A 17,053-nucleotide genomic window follows, 5' to 3' on the forward strand; every position below is an offset into this window, starting at 1 on the left:
TCTGGGCCCAAATCATCAACATCCCCACTTCCCACGCCCAGACTCCCTTCCCATCACCAACTCCCCCATAACACAGAGACCCCCAACTTCCCCACATCACACTCAGACCCCCATTTTCCCCCATGTCACACACAGATCCCCCATCTCTACCATATCACACTCACAGACCCCCATATCACACACAGATACCCCACAGGTCCCCATTTAACTCTCCATATAGACCTACATCACACATTCAGGTCCCCATCTCTTCCCATTATGAGATTTCCCTTCCCTCCACTAGCTATGTGAGTCGGGGGTCAGGCCTCCTGGGCCAGGAGCCAGAGACATGTGCACTATGCTGTGGGTGGGAAGGCAGTGCTGTCCCAAGCCCCCATACCCAGTTCTGTCCTGTGCCTGGAACCAAGGGCCTGTCCATCTGTGGACCCATCTGTGCAGCTCAGCCTTGTACCCAGACTAACCTTGTTCTGTCTGGTCTCCTGGGACCCACAGGATGCTAGGGTATGAGGGCTGCAGTGCTGTGCCTGCCTCATGCCCTACAGGGTAGCTAGACACACTGATATAGAAGCCAGGTACCATTGCAGCCTGGGTGTGTGTGTCCCCTCTCACCCCGTTGTGCTTGGTGGGGTGTCCTGGGAAGTTGCGGGTGTGAATCCTGTTGCTGGTGCCCTGGGTCAGTGGGTCTCAACCAGTGTCTCTCCTGATCAGTGATTCTCAACTGGGGGTGATGACCCCCAGAAGGGACCTGGGATGGATTTGGGGGTATCAAGTGCAGAACTGGTGTTAGGGGAGAGCCAGCATGGCAATCGCATTGGGCCGCCTGTAAAAATAAATTCCATATTCAGCCCTGAGCCGTGGGGCTCAGGCTTCAGACAAGTGAAAAGCAAGCTCAGGTCTCACACTGAAATGTAAGTATATGTACATTCCAGTCGATTGATTTGATGCTCTATGGTACAAATGCTAAAGTCAGTGAGTTCTCGGTCACCGTGTGCTGCAGCCCTTTGTAAAACCTGGGGGTGTGCAAGACAAATCTGACTCTGAAAAGAGAGCCACTGCTCTGGGGCACCGATCCCACCAAAGGAAGCTGAGGAGTCCCCCAGTGAATCCTGGTGGTAATAGATCTGGGCTGGGAGTGGGGATAGGGGAGTTGGGACTATGTGGTAGTGCCCTGCATCTCACTGGGGGTGGCTGGCTTATTCTTCTGCCTGGTGTGGCCAGTGGCCCTTGGACCAGGCTGGGTGACTGTGTGTCCTGGCAACGCAACATCAGTGCCATGAGGGTCAAGGAAAGAGGAGCCACTCACTTCAGACCAGGATTTTCCATCTCCCAGGGTGGCCTGTCCAACCTGCTACAAACCAGCCACTTCAGATACTGCAGAACCCGTGCTCCCCCACCCAGGGTCTGCCACCAGTAGCCCCCACAAACCAGCAGCTCCAGATATTGGCTGGAGCCACCTTTCACATACAGACTCTGCCCCCCAGCCAGAGCCAGAACTAGGCATAAGCAGATTAAGCAAATGCTCAGGGCCCCAAGCAGCTCAAGAGGGCCCCCTATTTGATTTTTATTGTAAGACCCTTACTTGCCTGTTTTAACATGGCAGGGGAAGGCGGAATAGCCCTGCCTAGGGCCCCCCTGTGGCCTAGAACTGCCACTGCCCGCAGTCTCTGGCTCCTCCAGAGGTGACTGGGACACAGTCCCCTCTAAACTAGTGCCAAGGGGTTTCATTGCATCCCATGGTGGGGGGGGGGGGCTTTCCTCCCATCCAGTGTCACCCATCCTACTGGTAAGAAGGCTCCTGGATTCTATCCTGGGCTTAGGGAGAGGAGTGGAGTGGAGTGGAGCCTAGTGGTTAGAACAGGAGGCTGGGAGCCTGGGGTAATTTCTCAGCTGTGGCGAGTCCTTACAGTGTGTGATGTGGTGATGTGTTTGGGAGCCAGGAGCCTAAATGTAATCCCAGCCTCTGGAAGGGGCGGGGGTCTAGTGACTGGAGGTGCTGGGAGGCCCTGGGTTCTACCCGCTGGCTCTGAGAGGGGCGTGGGGTCTGCTGTGCGTGTCAGTGGGTGAGTCGGGAGCGAGGACTCCCCGGGACTAGCCTCTACTCTGGGAAAGGAGGGGTCAGCGTGGCTGTGGGGTCAGGGAGCGGGACTCCTGGGTCCCCTTCCGCCCCCCATGTCCAGTCTCTCGAAGGGCCCTTCGCCTCTGGGCCCAGGTCCTCGGCCCACAGCTCTCGCCTCCGAATTTGCTGCTGGAGTCGCTCCGGACAACGAAGCGTTAACGCCCCTCCCTGTCCCGAGCCGGGCTCGGCGCCGCGAATCCGGAGTCACACCGGGCTCGGGCCCGAGCTGCGGAGGGGAAATGACACGGCGCGCCGCTTCCTGGGGTGAGGGAGCCGCGGCCCCAGCGCTCGCTGCCTCCCCGGCGCTCACTCGGCGAGTCGGGGAGCCAGGGGCGCATGGCCCGCGGCGCGATGGACCGGTGCTCGAACCACAGCCCCGCGGGTGAGTGCGGGGGCCCGGCCTAGGGGCTGAGATCCGGGGCCCGGGGCGGGCCGAGCTGCCCGCGCTCCGGACCGCCCGGGGCCCGCTAACAGGGCTGGGGCTGGAGGGGGCGCTGTGCGGGCGGGTGCCGCGTAGGGTGGCTGTGGGGTGTGAGGCGGGGGTCGGGTATATGGGGGTGGGAATGCAGGTGTTTAAGGGTCCCCGGGGAGGGGGTGTATTATGGGGAGGGTATGGCCTGGGGAGGCAGATGTTTGAGGGTCCATGGGGTATATTTTGGGGTGCAGGAGCTATGGGGCAGCTGGAGGGTGCTCTATGTTTGAAGGGGTGGGGGGTGGGGGGTTGGCTGCTTGAAGGGCATTCTGGGCTATATGGACAGGGGTGTACGTTGTGCGGGGGGGGGTCTGTGGTGGAGAATTTGCTGCTTGGGGAGGGGGTGTGGATTCAGTGGGCTTGTATGTAAGCAGAGTGCTGGGGGTGTGCAGGAAGTCAGAGTTGCAGGGGCTGCATGTTCGGGGAGGTGAAAGCTTTTCCTCCTAGGAGAGAGTTTGAGTTTCTTGCTTGGGGGCCTCCATCTCTGTGACACACCCCTCCCCCTAATATCCAAACCTGACACAATCCCCTGCTCCATGCACCACTTCTCTTCCCTGTGACAGCCTCAGTAATTGCCATGGCTTTATCCATTTCACAGATGGAGGAACTGAGGTCCAGAAAGAGTCCAAAGGGACACACACAGAACTGTGAATAAACCCAAGTGCTGGTTCCTAGTGCCCCGCAACCCACAATATCTCTCTCTCTCTCTCTCTCTCTCACACACACACACACACACACACACACACACACACACACACACACACATATATATATATATATATATATATATATATATATATATATATCCTGGCTGAAGCAGGCTCCCAGTCTAGTCCCTTAATGGCAAAGATGCCTCCTTTCATCTCTGGACAGGCTGATGAAGCGTGTGATCGGGTTGTGCCCCCTCTCTGCAGGATTCTTGGCTCCCCATAGCACCCTGGCATTCCTCCTCCCTGTGAGAATCAGGGCTTCCTATCCATCCTGAAGCTAGGAGGAAACCACTGCTTTGGCCCCGCTACTGCACCAGCCATAGCCAAAGCAGCCCAGCCTAGAGACATGGGTGTGTATGTGTCAGGTCAGAACTAGGGGGAGCAGAGGAGGCAGTGTCTGTCTGTGCTCCTCCCCCAGCTCTGTGGGGTTCCCCTGCCATCTGGCCACTGGTCTGGTGGGGCTCCTGGCTGGAGTCTGGCTTTGCTTAGAGCAGCCCACACTGGGTCCAAAGGTCCCATCAATCCTGGCCTCAGGCTGCTTTCTCAACCCCACCCTGAACCCCCTCCTTGTGTTGGGTCCTAACTGGCAGGGAGGTAGGGACCTCTGTGTAGCTTGGGGATGCCCATCTGGGGTGCAGGAATTAAAAGGCCCCTTTGTCCTCATGCTGGCTCCAGCCAGTCCCTGTGGGGTTCATGTTGTAGCATAGATCCCACACCCAGCTGGGAATCCCAGTGGTGCTGGAACTAGGAGTGCTGATGTCCTGCTATATCCCCTGCCTTGAAGTAGTTACCCAGGGTTTCCATGGTCAGCAATGCCACTATAAAAATTGTCCCAGCAACCTTGGGGAATCCAGAGAACAGAAGCCCTACGGGGTGCGACCCCAGTGGGACAGGACCAGGACTGACGTGTATTGGCCAGGGTAGGGGATGCTGGGTTCACAAATTCAAGGCCCCCCCCCACTCCAATCTCATCTCCCTAGATGCAGCTTGTCCTATTGATGACATCAAACCTAAGTTGGGCCCAGCACAGAGCCCATGTAAACAAATGTGCTGCTGGTGGTGGGAAGCCAGGAGAGAGGAAGTGCCTAACTCAGCCCCACACTCCTGTAGGCCTGCCCTCCCCCACCAGCTCCAGGCCTATTCCCCAGGCATGTCCCTGGACTCCTCACCCAAGCTAACTCCTTCCCCCCAAGTTTTGGATCTATCTGGCCCCGCTCCCCTTTGGCCTCTTTCTAGGCAGGTGGCAACCGGAAGCAGTGGGGATGGCTGGCCCATCTGGGTCCATCTTCTGCCAGAAGTCTTCCACCCCAGTTGTACTCAGTACCCTGTCCCCCCTCCCCCCCAAGCTGGAAGCTCAGAGGCTGCAGAATTGGAGCAGGATTTGAGTGCTGGGAGACCCCCATGGCAGCGACTCCATTGCCTAGCACCTAGTCCTACACCTGCCCCTGCAGCTGGCAAGAGTAACATCAGACCCCAAAGGGTTAATGCCAAGCTGAGCACCTCACTCAAAAATGTCACCCAACTTGTTTCCCTGGGGCAAGGGGGCGCGGCTTCCTGCCAGGAACTGCTAGAAAAAGCAGCCTGTGGTTTAAGGTGCAGGATGGGCCAAGGATGCTTGGTTCTAGCCTCAGCTCTGTGGGGGCTGGGGGCTAGTGGTTAAAGCAGGGCAGGCCGGGCACCAGAACTCTTGGGTTCTAGGAAGGGAAATGGTGGGGTCCTGGAGTGCCTGTCACAGCCAAGTGCTCAGCCCCTCCCTCTCCAGTGCTTTTCCTGCCCAACTCCTACCTTTCCTGACCAGCATCATGCTAGGCTGTCCCCCTCCCCCGCAGGTGCCCTCCCCTCTCTGGCTGGGAATGAGCTGTCAGACTGGCGCCTCAGAGCTGTAAATGCCATTGAGAAAGCGGCTTTGTGTGTGGCTGGGGACAAAGCAGAGCCTGTCTGGGGCTGGGGGCGTAGGGCAGATGTTATGGCTGCAGAGTCTGCTCTCAGAGCTGCCCTAAGTGTGGGGGAGGAGGGCACCCACCAGGGCAGGGTCCCCTTCCTTCTAGCCCTGCACAGAGTCCCTAGCCCTTTTCAGCCTGCGCTACCTGCTCTTCCTCAATCCTCCCTGTAGGGGCTCATCTGCAAGGCCTGGCCTAGGCGGAAGTAGGGCTCCGGTCCTCGTCCAGGGAGGGGTGGGGTTGGGGGGGAGTGGCTCCAAGGAGCAGGTGCAGTCCAGCCCCTTCTCCCTGGTGTCAGCTTCCCCTTCTCTCAGGGCTGGGTATTAGAGGTCTTCAGGGCTCCATTCCATGTGGGAAGGTTGGAAGCCAGGACAGACTCCTGGGTTCTGTCCCTGCTCTCGGAGGACAATGGGGTCTAGTGGTTAAAGCAGGGGACCTGGTTTGGGAGGCAGGGGCCTGCCCAAGTGGCTGGATCTAACAGTTCTGATGCTTCCCTTGCTAGATGAGACCATCTCAGCCTTGCACCCTGACCGGCTGGCGAGCCTGGAACTCCGACTGCAGAGCCAGGAGGAGGAGCTGACGCTGGTGAAATCGGCCCTAGCTGACGCGCTGCGGAGACTCAACCTCTACGACCGGCAGATCCCACTCCTCACGCAGCAGCTGCTGACAGGTGGGATGAACAGGACCTTGGAACTGAGCTGGGAGTCTAGCAGGGGGGCTGCAGGGAGCAGGGCAGGAGCGCTGGCTATGGGCCAAGCTCTGGGTTACTCCACCCCAGGTTCTCCCAGGCCTGTAGGGGCTGGAGCAGGAGCAGGAGCAGTCAGGGCACTGGGAGCACAGCGTTAGTGGGATCTGAGGAGTTGGGGCCTTAAAAGGGCTGACGTTTCTCTGTCATTTCCCTGCAGCAAATGATGCCATCCCAGACGCCCAGCAGTTCCTGGACTCTTCACCTGGCCATGGGGTATCCTGGGTCCAACTCACCACCAGCTACAGGTACCACTCAGATGTTGCACTTGACCCAGGGACATCTTGCTTAGGGATGGGGGGCTGGAGGGCCGCACTGGACTGTGAGGCAGGCAAGACCCTGACGTTCAGGTTCAGTACTGAAAAGGGAAGGAGTGTCAGGTACTGGCGAGGGGACCCCAAGCCCAGCTCCCCAGAGGGGAATGTAGAGGGGATGGGGGCAGAGGGGGTATTTTGAGGAGAGCAGTAGGCATGGACCATTGGCGAGTTACAAGAGGGCAGCTTTGGGGAGTGGGAGTGAGGCACTTCAGAGGCCTCCCAGCCCATGGAGCGTGCTCTCAGCCCATGCTGTGATACTTCTGTTCCACAGCCCAGTGCCTGCATCAGGAGTCGTGCGCCATGAAGAGCTGGGCGCAGGGAACCCACGGGGCGCCCCCATCAGCACTGGGACCCAAACGGACGAGTCAGACCTACTGGGCATGAAGTGGGGCTGGAGCCACAGCCATGAGACCCCTCCAGGGACCGGGGTTGAGGCAAAAGAGCCAAATGCTCTGGGGATGCCTCTCAGTCTTCCAGGCCTGGCCCAGTCCCCAGTGGCCCAGCCAATCCCAGCCCCTGACAAGCTGGGAACAGGCTCCCCGCAGGACTCCTCCAAGTCTCCCCATGACTGTGAAGAAACTGCCCCACTTCTGGGCAGTGCAGATGGCAGCCAGCCCCTTGAGAGTCCGTCCCACAGGGAGGAGATGCTGTCCCCAGAGCCTCCATCCGAGGGGAGCAGCAGCAGCAGTGCCACAGTTTCTCCAGTGCCAGCGGTCCATGCCCTGAAAGGCACCAGGAAAGAGCTGTACGTAGGGGACAGAGCAGGCACTGGGACACCTGCTTTCTACTTTCAGCTCTGGGAGGGGAATGAAGTCTAGTGATTAGAACAAGGTGTGGGAGCCGGGGCTGTGGGTGGGGATTGGGGTCTAGTGAGTGAGTCTGTTTATGGGGGCCAGAGGGTGGGGGTGAAGGAAGCTGTCTGGAAACCAGCACTCCTGGGTTCTATTTCTCAGCTGATGTGGCCAACTGTATGCCCCAGTGCAGCTTGTGCCATGGGGTTGGTAAAACTGGATTCCGTGTCTTCTGCTCCCCTGCCCCGGAGGAGCTGGAGTGGGGAGATTCCCAGAGGGAATTGCTGAACAAAGGGCTCCTGTCTCCCCTTTGCTTGAGCTGGGCTGCGGGTGCATTGATGTGGGGAAAGGGCATTCATGTGGGGGTGTCCCTGCTTTGGGGACTGGGATGTGGGCCATGCAGACCCCTCCCCAGTGCATGTAGTTAACCCTTTGCTGACTGTCTTCTCTTCCCTTAGCCTGCGCAGGAACAGTTCCTCGGACAAGGCCGATAAGGCGAAGGCCCGGCAGCACCTCAGCAAGAAGGCAGCGTCCTCTGCCAACCTGCTCTCACGTTCCAGCAGCCTTGAGAAGTAGGGACTTTCCACCTCCCACCAGTGCCCCCTGCTGGGCACACCCTGCCCTCCATGGCCATTCCTCACCCCCCTCACTCACACTCTGCTCTCCAGGCGATCCCTGCTGGGAACATTCCCTCTCATGCAACGCCTGGAAAACATCCCCCACTTGCATACCTTGCCCACCACAACGATTCCTGCTGGAAATGGCTCCCCATGAAGTTACACACACACACATACACACACCCTACACCTCTTGTTGCTGGGAACAGCTCCCACATAGAGCTCCTCCTGATTCACACCCCAGTTAGAGCCGGGACCCAGACTCCCTACAGTGCCCCCCTGCTGATGCTCTGCTTTTCCCTTCTAGCCGGATGAAGGACCCTAACCTGAGCCCAGGTGAGCTGCAGGGAAGCTGAGTGAGGCTTAGTGCCTGGGAGTGTCATTCCACTGGGCTCTGCAGCCCCTTGCCCTGCTCCTTCCTCCCACTACACATGTCCCAGAATCTCCTGATGCTCCCTGTTTCCTTGCAGGACCTTTGGGGTCTCGGCGTGGGAACTACAACCTTGGTGAGGCAGCTGGGGCAGACAGTGGAGGCTGCCCTGGGTGGCCGGAGGCTGAGGGGATACGACCCAATGCATGTTTCTGATGGGGTTTGTGGGGTGATGTACTTGGGAGCTGGGTGCCTGCAGGGAGTGAGGTGTGGGCTGGGAGGGGGCAGCACAGGGGCTGATGCTGTGGAAATCAGGCATGTGGGGCTGGTGTATGGAATGGAGTATGGGGGCTGGGCACAACCTGGGGGTGGGATGGGTGGGCTGAAAGTGGCAGGGGTTGGCTGGGGTAGCACCTGTGGGGGATGGGCCTGGGCAAGCTGCTTGGAATGAACCTGGAGGTGGCTCTGGCTGTGACCTGCCCCCCTCCCATCCCCCTCTCTCAGAGGGCCTCTCAATCAAGATGTTCCTGCGAGGCCGGCCCATCACCATGTACATACCATCGGGCATCTCCCACTACGAGGAGCTGCGTTCAGAGCTGCCTGCTGAGCACCTGCAGCTTGACTGGGTGTATCCTTCAGCCGGCAGCCCCACCTCCCTGCCCTGCCCCAGACAGCACTATTGCCCATAGAGGGTGCTGCACTTCGTGTCCCCCTGCACCTCCACAGGCTATGCTGCACCCCCATCCAAAGGCCACTGCCCCCCCTCTGTCTCCCAGCCCTGGGTCTGGTTGTCTTGGCCCCCTCGTACCTCCCTGTGTTCCTTGACGGGCCTGCCCAGCTATGGGTACCGTGGCCGGGACAGCCGCTCCAATCTTTACGTGCTGGCCTCCGGGGAGCTGGTTTACTTCATTGCATGTGTGGTGGTGCTGTACCACATCCAGCACCGCAACCAGCGCCACTACCTGCGCCACACTGACTGTGTGCGATGGTGAGTGCACGGGGGACACCGACATTGTGCGAGGGGGAACGAAGGCTGGGGCATGGGAACACTGACTGCAGGGGAAGGGAAGTACATTGGGGTGTAGACCAGTAGGGTGACCAGATGTCCCAGTTTTATAGGGATGGTCCTTATATTTGAGGCTCTGGCTTATATAAGTGCCTATTACCCTCACTCCCAGCCCAGGTCCCAGTTTTTCACTCTTGCTGCCTGGTCACCTACAGAGCAGCTGGGGGGCACCAACTAGAATGGAGGAAGAGCACACGGGGGTACAGACTGAGGTGGAGAGTGCGGGTGCAGGAGCACTGACTGCAGCAAGGGCACACAGCAGGTCCCAGGCTGGTCTCTCCAGCCCGTGGGTTTCTGAGGCAATAACCCTGCTCCCTGTGTCTCTCCCCTGCAGCCTGGCCGTGCATCCTGACAGAGTGCGTGTGGCCACAGGGCAGACTGCTGGCGTGGACAAGGATGGCAAGGTACCCACCAAGGGGGGATGGACCCTGCAGGGCTGCCCCAGAGTGGGATTTAGGGGAGTCCCAATGAGCTAGCTTCCTAGAGGCCAGGGACCTTACTACAGGTCCCTGACCCCCGCCAGCTCCCGTGTCTGTCCCTGTTCTGACCTGTTGCCTCTCTTGCAGCCCCTGCAGCCCTTTGTGCACATCTGGGACTCCTCCACGCTGCTCACCCTACAGCAGATCGGCCTGGGGAGCTTCGAGCGGGGGGTTGGCTCCCTTGCCTTCTCCACGGCTGTGAGTCCAAGTGCTAGCCCTGCCCCCACTTGCTTCCCTGTCCTCTTTTTCTCTATCCGCAATTCACATCCCTCCCCCATTGCCCCACCCGAGCTTGGCTCCTGGCCCCCTGGCCGGAGTGATCTGGGTCTGAAGGGACAGAGTGAGGGCAACTGGCTTCAGCAGTGTTACTGAGCATGCTCTGTACAAACCAAGCAGCAAATCTAGGGTGCACACACACACACACACACATCATCAATGCCCCCCAGGGGCTCTGGACTTGGGGCTGCCATCGGGGCAGGGTAGCCTGACAGGAGGCAACCCTGCTGGAGTGCCCCCAGTTCCCTCTCTGCTCCCAGTCCCTGTCTGCCCTGGCTATGCATTTGAGAGAGAGAGGAATTTTTGTCTCCTATCCAGCCCCCCCACATTCCTTGCATGTTCTCCAGGCTCTTGGGTCCCCACATTCCCTCTCATAAGCCCGGGCTCCTCCTTGAGGGGCCCCACTGGTAATGATCCTGCCTGGCTGCTATCTGCAGGATCAGGGGGCCTATCTGTGTGTGGTGGATGACTCTAATGAGCACATGCTGTCGGTGTGGGACTGCGCCCGTGGCACCAAGCAGGCCGAGATTAAGGTGAGCCAGGTTCAGCCCCCTGGGCTGCGTAGCATGGTGGCGGGGTTGGGGGAGGGAACCAAGGAGTCCTGATTTCCTGTCCTCATCCCTCCTCTCACTAGCCACTCTCCTGTCAGAGCCAGGAAGAGACCCTGAGTGCTGGGCTGCTACCCTCGCTCTCCTCCCCTGGGTGACATTGCAATGGGACAGGTCCTGTGCTGCTCCTGCTTTCTGGGTGCCATCTCCATGGCAACCTGTGAATATTTGAGGAGATGAAGTCACTATGCTGTTCCCCCGGCCCCCCATACAGGGACCCTGGGCCAGGCAGCCGTGAGGCTACACTGTGCATCCTGAGGATAGAATTGGCTGTGGGGGGAGGACACTTCTGGGCTGGAGAGGCCCCTAAATCCCAGCTAAGCACTCCCACCACCTGGACAACCCTTGCCCTACTCCCCAGTGCCATCCATTGGTGGGAAAGGAGCAGTGCAGGGGTCTAACCATCCCCCACCTTGGGAGGTTCGATGTAGAATCCTGCTGGGAATCCCCACACGCCCTTGTCCTTGAGGCTGCCGACTGTCCTGTCATGCTCCTCTCTTTTCCCTCTCCAGAGCACCAATGAGTCCGTGTTCACAGTGGAGTTCAACCCCCTGGACAGCAGCAACTTCATCACCAGTGGGAAATCCCACGTTTACTTCTGGACCTGGAGCGGCAGCACTCTGAGCAAGAAGCAGGGCATCTTTGGGGTGAGGGGGCTGGAGAAGGGGGCAGTGCTTGGCCCAGCCTGCGACAAGGGGTCTGGGCTGAGCCTGGCTAGGGAAAGGGTCTGGGCTCAGTCCTCTCTTGACTGAGGGGCTCCCCCCCCTTGATTCACTTCCCCCTCTCCATTTCCAGAAGTACAAGAAGCCCAAGTTTATCCAGTGTTTTGTGTTTGATGCCAACGGGGATGTGCTGACTGGGGACTCGGAGGGGAACATCTTGACCTGGGCACGCACGGCTGCTGACATCCGCACGCTGGGCAAGGGCGCCAAAGGTATTGGGAGAGGTTTTGTACACCCCCCTGGGCTGGGGCCCGTAGGGTTTCCAGTTTTGGTGGGACCTATTCCTGGAGTTTCACATAATCTTGTATTAAAGATTAATTAATTCCTGGAGATTCAAAGAGAATCCTGGAGGGTTGGCAATCCTATCTGAGGGAGGCCTGCACAGATCCCTGGATTGAGGGGGCAGGGTTTCTGGGCTGGAACCCCTGAGCTGAAGAAGGCTTGTACAGACTTCTGGTCTAGAGGGGCAGGGACCCCAGTCTTTTCCCCTGGTGTGGGAGGAGGTGGGGTGAAGAGAATCTGGCACTGACAAGCCCCAGGAGATGTGTGTGGACAAAGCAGTTGGGAGGATGAGGGTGGTGGGGGACATTGCATCGGAGGGGATGCTGGATCCCCTGGATTGAGGGATGTGCGGGGAGGGCCCAGCAATGACTCCTCCCCCCCACACACATTGCAGAGACATACCAGATCGGGCGTCAGACCCGGGCACACGAAGGCAGCATCTTCTCACTCTTCCTGCGGCACGATGGCTCAGTGCTTAGTGGTGGGGGGAAGGACCGGCGCCTCGTGCACTGGAGCCCCAGCCTTGCACTGCTTCAGGAGGTGGAAGTAAGGGGAGCCCTCAATCTGCATGGGGTCAATTGGCTCCAATCCAAAGTGTGGGGCAGGGTAGAATCTGCATGCGACGGGTGAGATTGAGCAAAGGGGATTCACGGGATTGTGGGAGGTAGGGGTGGGGCCAGAATGTGCCAGTGTTGGAGGGGGTTGGGCAGAGAGATCTGTTGGGCAGGGGATCGCTTGGGCTTGGACATGGGGATTTGCCTGTGGGATCCGCTGGCGAGGGGTGGGAGGAAGGTGTTTAGATGTTATGAGAGATCTGCAGTGGGTGAGGGTGGGGCATCCGTGGGGGTGGGCGGGGAGTGTTTGGGTGTTGATGGGGGGCTGTAGTGGATGGGGTGGGAATCTTCAGAGGTGTGTGAAGAAGATTTGGAGGGGTGAGGGGTCTATAGTGGGTGGGAGTGGACAGGGAGTTTTGGAGTGGTTGGTGAGGGAGCAGCAGTGGCTGTGGAGGAGGATCTGCAGGGGTGGGCAGAGGGTATTTGAGGGGATCTCTGAGGTGAGGATGGGGGAATTACAGGGGCAGGCAGAGGGTGTTTGGAGGTGCTATGGGGTGTATGGGGGCCTGGTTGGGGGACTATAGAAATCAGGGTGGGAGTTCACAGACAGCAGGGGTGTGTTGGAGGCATGGCAGGAGGCCCTGGAAGGGTATGTGCAGGAGGGGAAGGGGTCTATAGGAGCCATGTGGGGAGGATCTGTGACTCCAGATGAATCAGCCCCTTGTGCCCCCAGATCCCGGAGCAGTTTGGGGCTGTGCGCACCATCGCTGAGGGCCCCGGGGACGAGCTGCTGGTTGGGACTACGCGCAACGCGCTGCTCAGGGGCAGCCTGGGCACTGGCTTCACCCCCATTGTCCAGGTGCGTGGGGAGCTAGATTCTGGGCAGCTACAGAAACTGCACGGCCATGGGATGGCTTGGGAAAGAGGGGCCTTGGGAATAGTATGGGGGTGCAGCAGAGTGGTGGGCTGGGGAAAGCAGAAGGGGTCTGATGGGATGGGGAGCAGCATGCAGTGGGGTGAGCTAGGCCCCTGTCTGCCTCTATCAGGTTCTTCCTGGTTGCAGGGTCATACGGACGAGCTGTGGGGCTTGGCCACCCACCCCTCACGGAGCCTTTTCCTCACCTGCGGGCATGACAGGCAGGTCTGCATGTGGGACAGCGGGGAGCATACAGCGGCCTGGAGCCTCACCCTGGAGGTATGGCCCAGAGGGGATGGGGGAGCTCGTGGAGGTACCGCCCGGAGGGGAAAGGGGAACCCATGGCAGCCTGGAGCCATACCCTAGACATACCACCTGGGGTGGATGGGGGGGCTTACGGTGGCCTTGAGTGTCACCTGGAGGTACTGCCTGGGGTGGGGGAGGGATGCAAGGCCTGGAGCCTCACCTGGAGGTACCACCTGAGGGGATGGAGCGTGGGGGAAGAGGGTCAATGACCTTACAGTGTATCTCTCCCCCTCTAGGAGACTGGGCTCTGTGCTGATTTCCACCCCAGTGGCAGGGTGGTGGCCGTGGGACTCAACACTGGACGGTAACTCCCCACCACCCCCCATTACTCCCTTTCTGGCCCCTTAGGGGTGCTTGGCAGCCCTTCCCACCCCATTGGAATCACACCCAGCGAACGGCGGATGCTGGTGGCCCTGCAAGCAACACCGTGAGATTCGGGCTGTGGCCCCCATTTCCTGAGTCTGGCCCTCCAGGGATTAAGGGGTCACTGAGTTTGCCCCCAAGGCCGGACCTCCTCTCTGTTGCCCCTGTTCCCTGGGGTGGGGTCGGTCCTCTGCGTGCCTCTGCATGTTTGGCACCTTGGGAGCTCTGACCCTGCCCTGTGCCTCCAGGTGGATGGTGCTGGACACAGAGACACGGCAGGTGCTGTCATGGGGCTCGGATGGGAACGAGCAGCTCTCGGTGGTGCGGTATTCGCCAGGTCAGACCCTCATGCCTCCCTGCCCCGCTCCCCTCCCCAGCAGGCCCATTCTGACTAGATTCCTCCCCCACTGCAGCGCTGGCTCCCTCCAGCCCCCATTTTCCTCATGTTGCTGAGACAGCAAGTTCCTCCCATTCTCCCCCATTCCTGCACCCCCTCCACTGCCCCCCCTTTTGCACACAGATGGCCCCATCCCACCCCTCTTTCCCCCCCCTGCAGATGGTGAGTTCCTGGCCATTGGCTCCCATGACAACTTCATCTACATCTACAGCGTGGGGGAGGGGGAGCGCAAGTACAGCCGCTTCGGTCGCTGCACGGTGAGGCGCTGCTGGCTGTAGGGGGGGCAAGAAGAGAGGGTTGTCAGAAGGAGGCTGGGAGTGATAGGGGCTACTGGGGCAAGGGTAAGGGAGGGAAGAGAAGAGAAGAGAGTTTCAGGGGGGCTGAGAATGGGGGAAGTACTGGGAGCCGGGGGTGTGTGATTCCAAGCCCTTGGGTTGTGCATCCTTGGGAGGCACCTCAGGCTGGGGAGGGGATTCTTGAGTACCTGGCTTTAAAGTCCCATTTTCTTCCCTCTTGCTCCAGGGACACTCCAGCTTCATCACCCACCTGGACTGGTCCAAGGACAGCAAGTTCATCATGTCCAACTCAGGAGACTACGAGATCCTCTACTGTGAGTGCAGGGAAGGCATGTACTCAGGAGCCCCTCACCCTGGTGCCGGGGTGTACGTCCTCCTCATTGTGCCTGGGCCCATCCATAAGCATCTGTCATGGGGGAGATAATTCTGGTGCCCTGAGACAAGGCTGTGCGTGGTCCCCTGGTGCCTAGGCTAGGAGTTGCACCTTCATGTGGCAGTGCCGGTCACTGCAGCTGACCCTAACCCTGCATGTCTCTGCCTCCTTTGCAGGGGATGTGGCTGGCGGCTGCAAGCTGCTGAGGAATCGCTTTGAGAGCCGTGACCGGGAGTGGGCGTCATACACCTGTGTGCTGGGCTTTCATGTTTTTGGTGAGGGTTGGGAACCATAGGGTGTGTAGGGAGAGGATGAGTGTCGGGAACGGGAAAGGAGAAAAGTGTAGCCGGGAGGGAAGGAACCCAGGGGTTCCAAGAGCCACAGTCAGGAAGAGGCACTAACAGCTAGTGCATATCCTGTATCTGCTCCGCAGGTGTGTGGCCGGACGGCTCAGATGGCACAGACATCAACTCCCTGTGCCGCTCCCACAATGAGCGTGTTGTCGCTGTGGCAGACGACTTCTGCAAGGTGCATCTGTTCCAGTACCCCTGCGCCAGGGCCAAGGTGAGACTGGCAGGGATAGGGGAGTTTAAGCCCTGAACCCATGCCAAAATGAGAGGAGGCACACAAGGGGAAGGATTAACTAGGGATTTTGTTTGCTCTTCTGCTCATTCACTGGGTATTGCCCTGAGAGTTTGGGGACCAGAGATGCCCAGAGGGTCTTTGACATGGGGACATCCCAGGGGATCAGGAAGTCTCTATGGGATCTTGGGCAGGGGAATCTCTGTCTGAGTTTGGGGCAGAATAGGGGGGTCTCATCTGGGTATCACGGTGGTTCTGGGAGGTCCTGGGTGTAGTGGCAGAGCCCAAGGGCCTGGACCAGAGGTTAGGGAACAGCCTGGAGGTGATGGGATTTCATCAGTAGCCCCTACCCCTGACCCCACTCCTTGTTTTCTCTTGCAGGCGCCCAGCCACATGTATGGGGGCCATGGGAGCCATGTGACTAACGTGCGCTTTACCAATGATGACAGCTATCTGATCTCACTGGGGGGCAAGGACACCAGCATCTTCCAGTGGCGAGTGCTGGGGGGCAGCCTCACCCATAGCTGCTCGCTCTCTTCTGCTTCCCTATCTTCCCAGGAGGCAGGAGGCTGTGTCTGAGCCGGAGATGCTACAGGGACCAAGCCTCATTGCCTGTAGGCCTGGACAGCCCTGGCACATGAATCTCAGTGAGCGAGGCCCAGCCAGAGGGTTCCCTACCCCCTGGCACTAACACATGCTAATAATGCGACCTGATTCATTAACACTGGGGAAAAGGCCTAAATTCTGCTCAGGGCCTGGTACAGGTCAGAGTGGTGAGGCAGGGCCAAGGGCCTGTTGGCAGCTCCCACCACTGGGGCCCAGGGGCTCATCTGGGAGGGTGTTGGGATTGGGACTCTTGCTTTGGAGGCAAGGGATGGGTCTGGCAGGGGAACTCATGGGTCAGGGAACTGCAGGATGTGTTAATGGAGGCAGCATGGCCTTAGGGTTGGGGCTGTCCATACCCACCCTTGTTCCCCATGGTGGAGCAGTAGCCCCATTCCCAGAATGTGTATGTGTGATGGGACCTGTCCACCTGGGGGCACTCTCCTCTCTAGGGGCCTGAGGGCTGCCCCCAAACCTGGGACCAAGCCTGGAGAAGCAGGACACTGCTCTCCCCACTTTGTTTACATTCCCAGCTGCGCCAGAGCAGCAAGACGCTGAACACTGTGAGAGGCAGCAATAAAGCCTTGGCATCAGGGGCTGGGCTCCCGTCTCTTTCCTTCCAGGGGTGGGGAGCAAGCAAATAACAGTGGTAGGGGGCAGCTGGACAGAAGGTTGTATGCAGGGGCCACAGCAGTGGGGTGGGGAGAGGAAGGCATGCAAGGGGCAGCAGGGTGTGGGGCTAGTCTGCATTAGGATGGCACAAAGACCACATTTAACAGCCTCAGAATGGGGGTGAGGGGAAGCAAATGAGGCTTTTGTTCCGAGGGGGAAACGAGAGATTTAGTTCCCTAAATCCAGTGGAATACAGAGAAAACATTTCCACCTCTCTTTTGGGACACTGGGATTAGTGCAGTGGTGCTCCACTCCAGAGTTGGCTGCATCTCACCTCGGTGTAGGACTCCGCTGCAGGTGGTGAATTCTTGGGTAAATGAGTGGCTATTTTGGTCTAAACATGTCTAAAACTGCACCTGTATGTATGGAAATAATTCTAGTGCAGTTGAGGCTGTTGGGAATTGCCCCTTGAACGGGGGGCGGGGCAACCTTGAGCCCTTCGGAGAAGAAAGGGTTAAAAACCCAGGGCTTGAAGCTCCC

At 59.0% G+C, this 17,053-nt stretch overlaps 1 protein-coding gene across 4 annotated transcripts; it reads left to right on the top strand.

The window, feature by feature from the left end:
- The first annotated feature begins 2,047 nt into the window (after positions 1-2,047).
- On the top strand, positions 2,048-16,497 carry EML3 (EMAP like 3). Of its 4 annotated transcripts, none has more exons than XM_075939282.2 (24): positions 2,051-2,498; positions 5,741-5,908; positions 6,144-6,231; positions 6,572-7,045; positions 7,550-7,663; positions 8,016-8,044; positions 8,179-8,214; positions 8,583-8,706; positions 8,917-9,066; positions 9,479-9,548; positions 9,711-9,821; positions 10,337-10,432; positions 11,020-11,154; positions 11,303-11,441; positions 11,906-12,057; positions 12,799-12,924; positions 13,129-13,260; positions 13,524-13,591; positions 13,899-13,987; positions 14,207-14,304; positions 14,570-14,657; positions 14,893-14,991; positions 15,150-15,280; positions 15,680-16,497. In XM_075939282.2, exons 1-24 carry the CDS (start codon positions 2,453-2,455, stop codon positions 15,875-15,877), a joined length of 2,961 nt encoding a protein of 986 aa, XP_075795397.1. In that variant the 5' UTR covers positions 2,051-2,452; the 3' UTR covers positions 15,878-16,497. The 4 variants fall into 4 exon arrangements, with proteins under 4 accessions (XP_089637241.1, XP_075795397.1, XP_075795399.1 ...); XM_075939284.2 differs by lacking the exon at positions 2,051-2,498 and adding an exon at positions 3,624-3,648; XM_075939283.2 differs by lacking the exon at positions 2,051-2,498 and adding an exon at positions 5,572-5,596.
- The last annotated feature ends 556 nt before the right edge of the window (positions 16,498-17,053 follow it).

Source organism: Pelodiscus sinensis, chromosome 11, assembly GCF_052426305.1.
Source record: "Pelodiscus sinensis isolate ZL-2025 chromosome 11, ASM5242630v1, whole genome shotgun sequence".
In the NCBI taxonomy this organism is placed as follows: Eukaryota; Metazoa; Chordata; order Testudines; family Trionychidae; genus Pelodiscus; species Pelodiscus sinensis.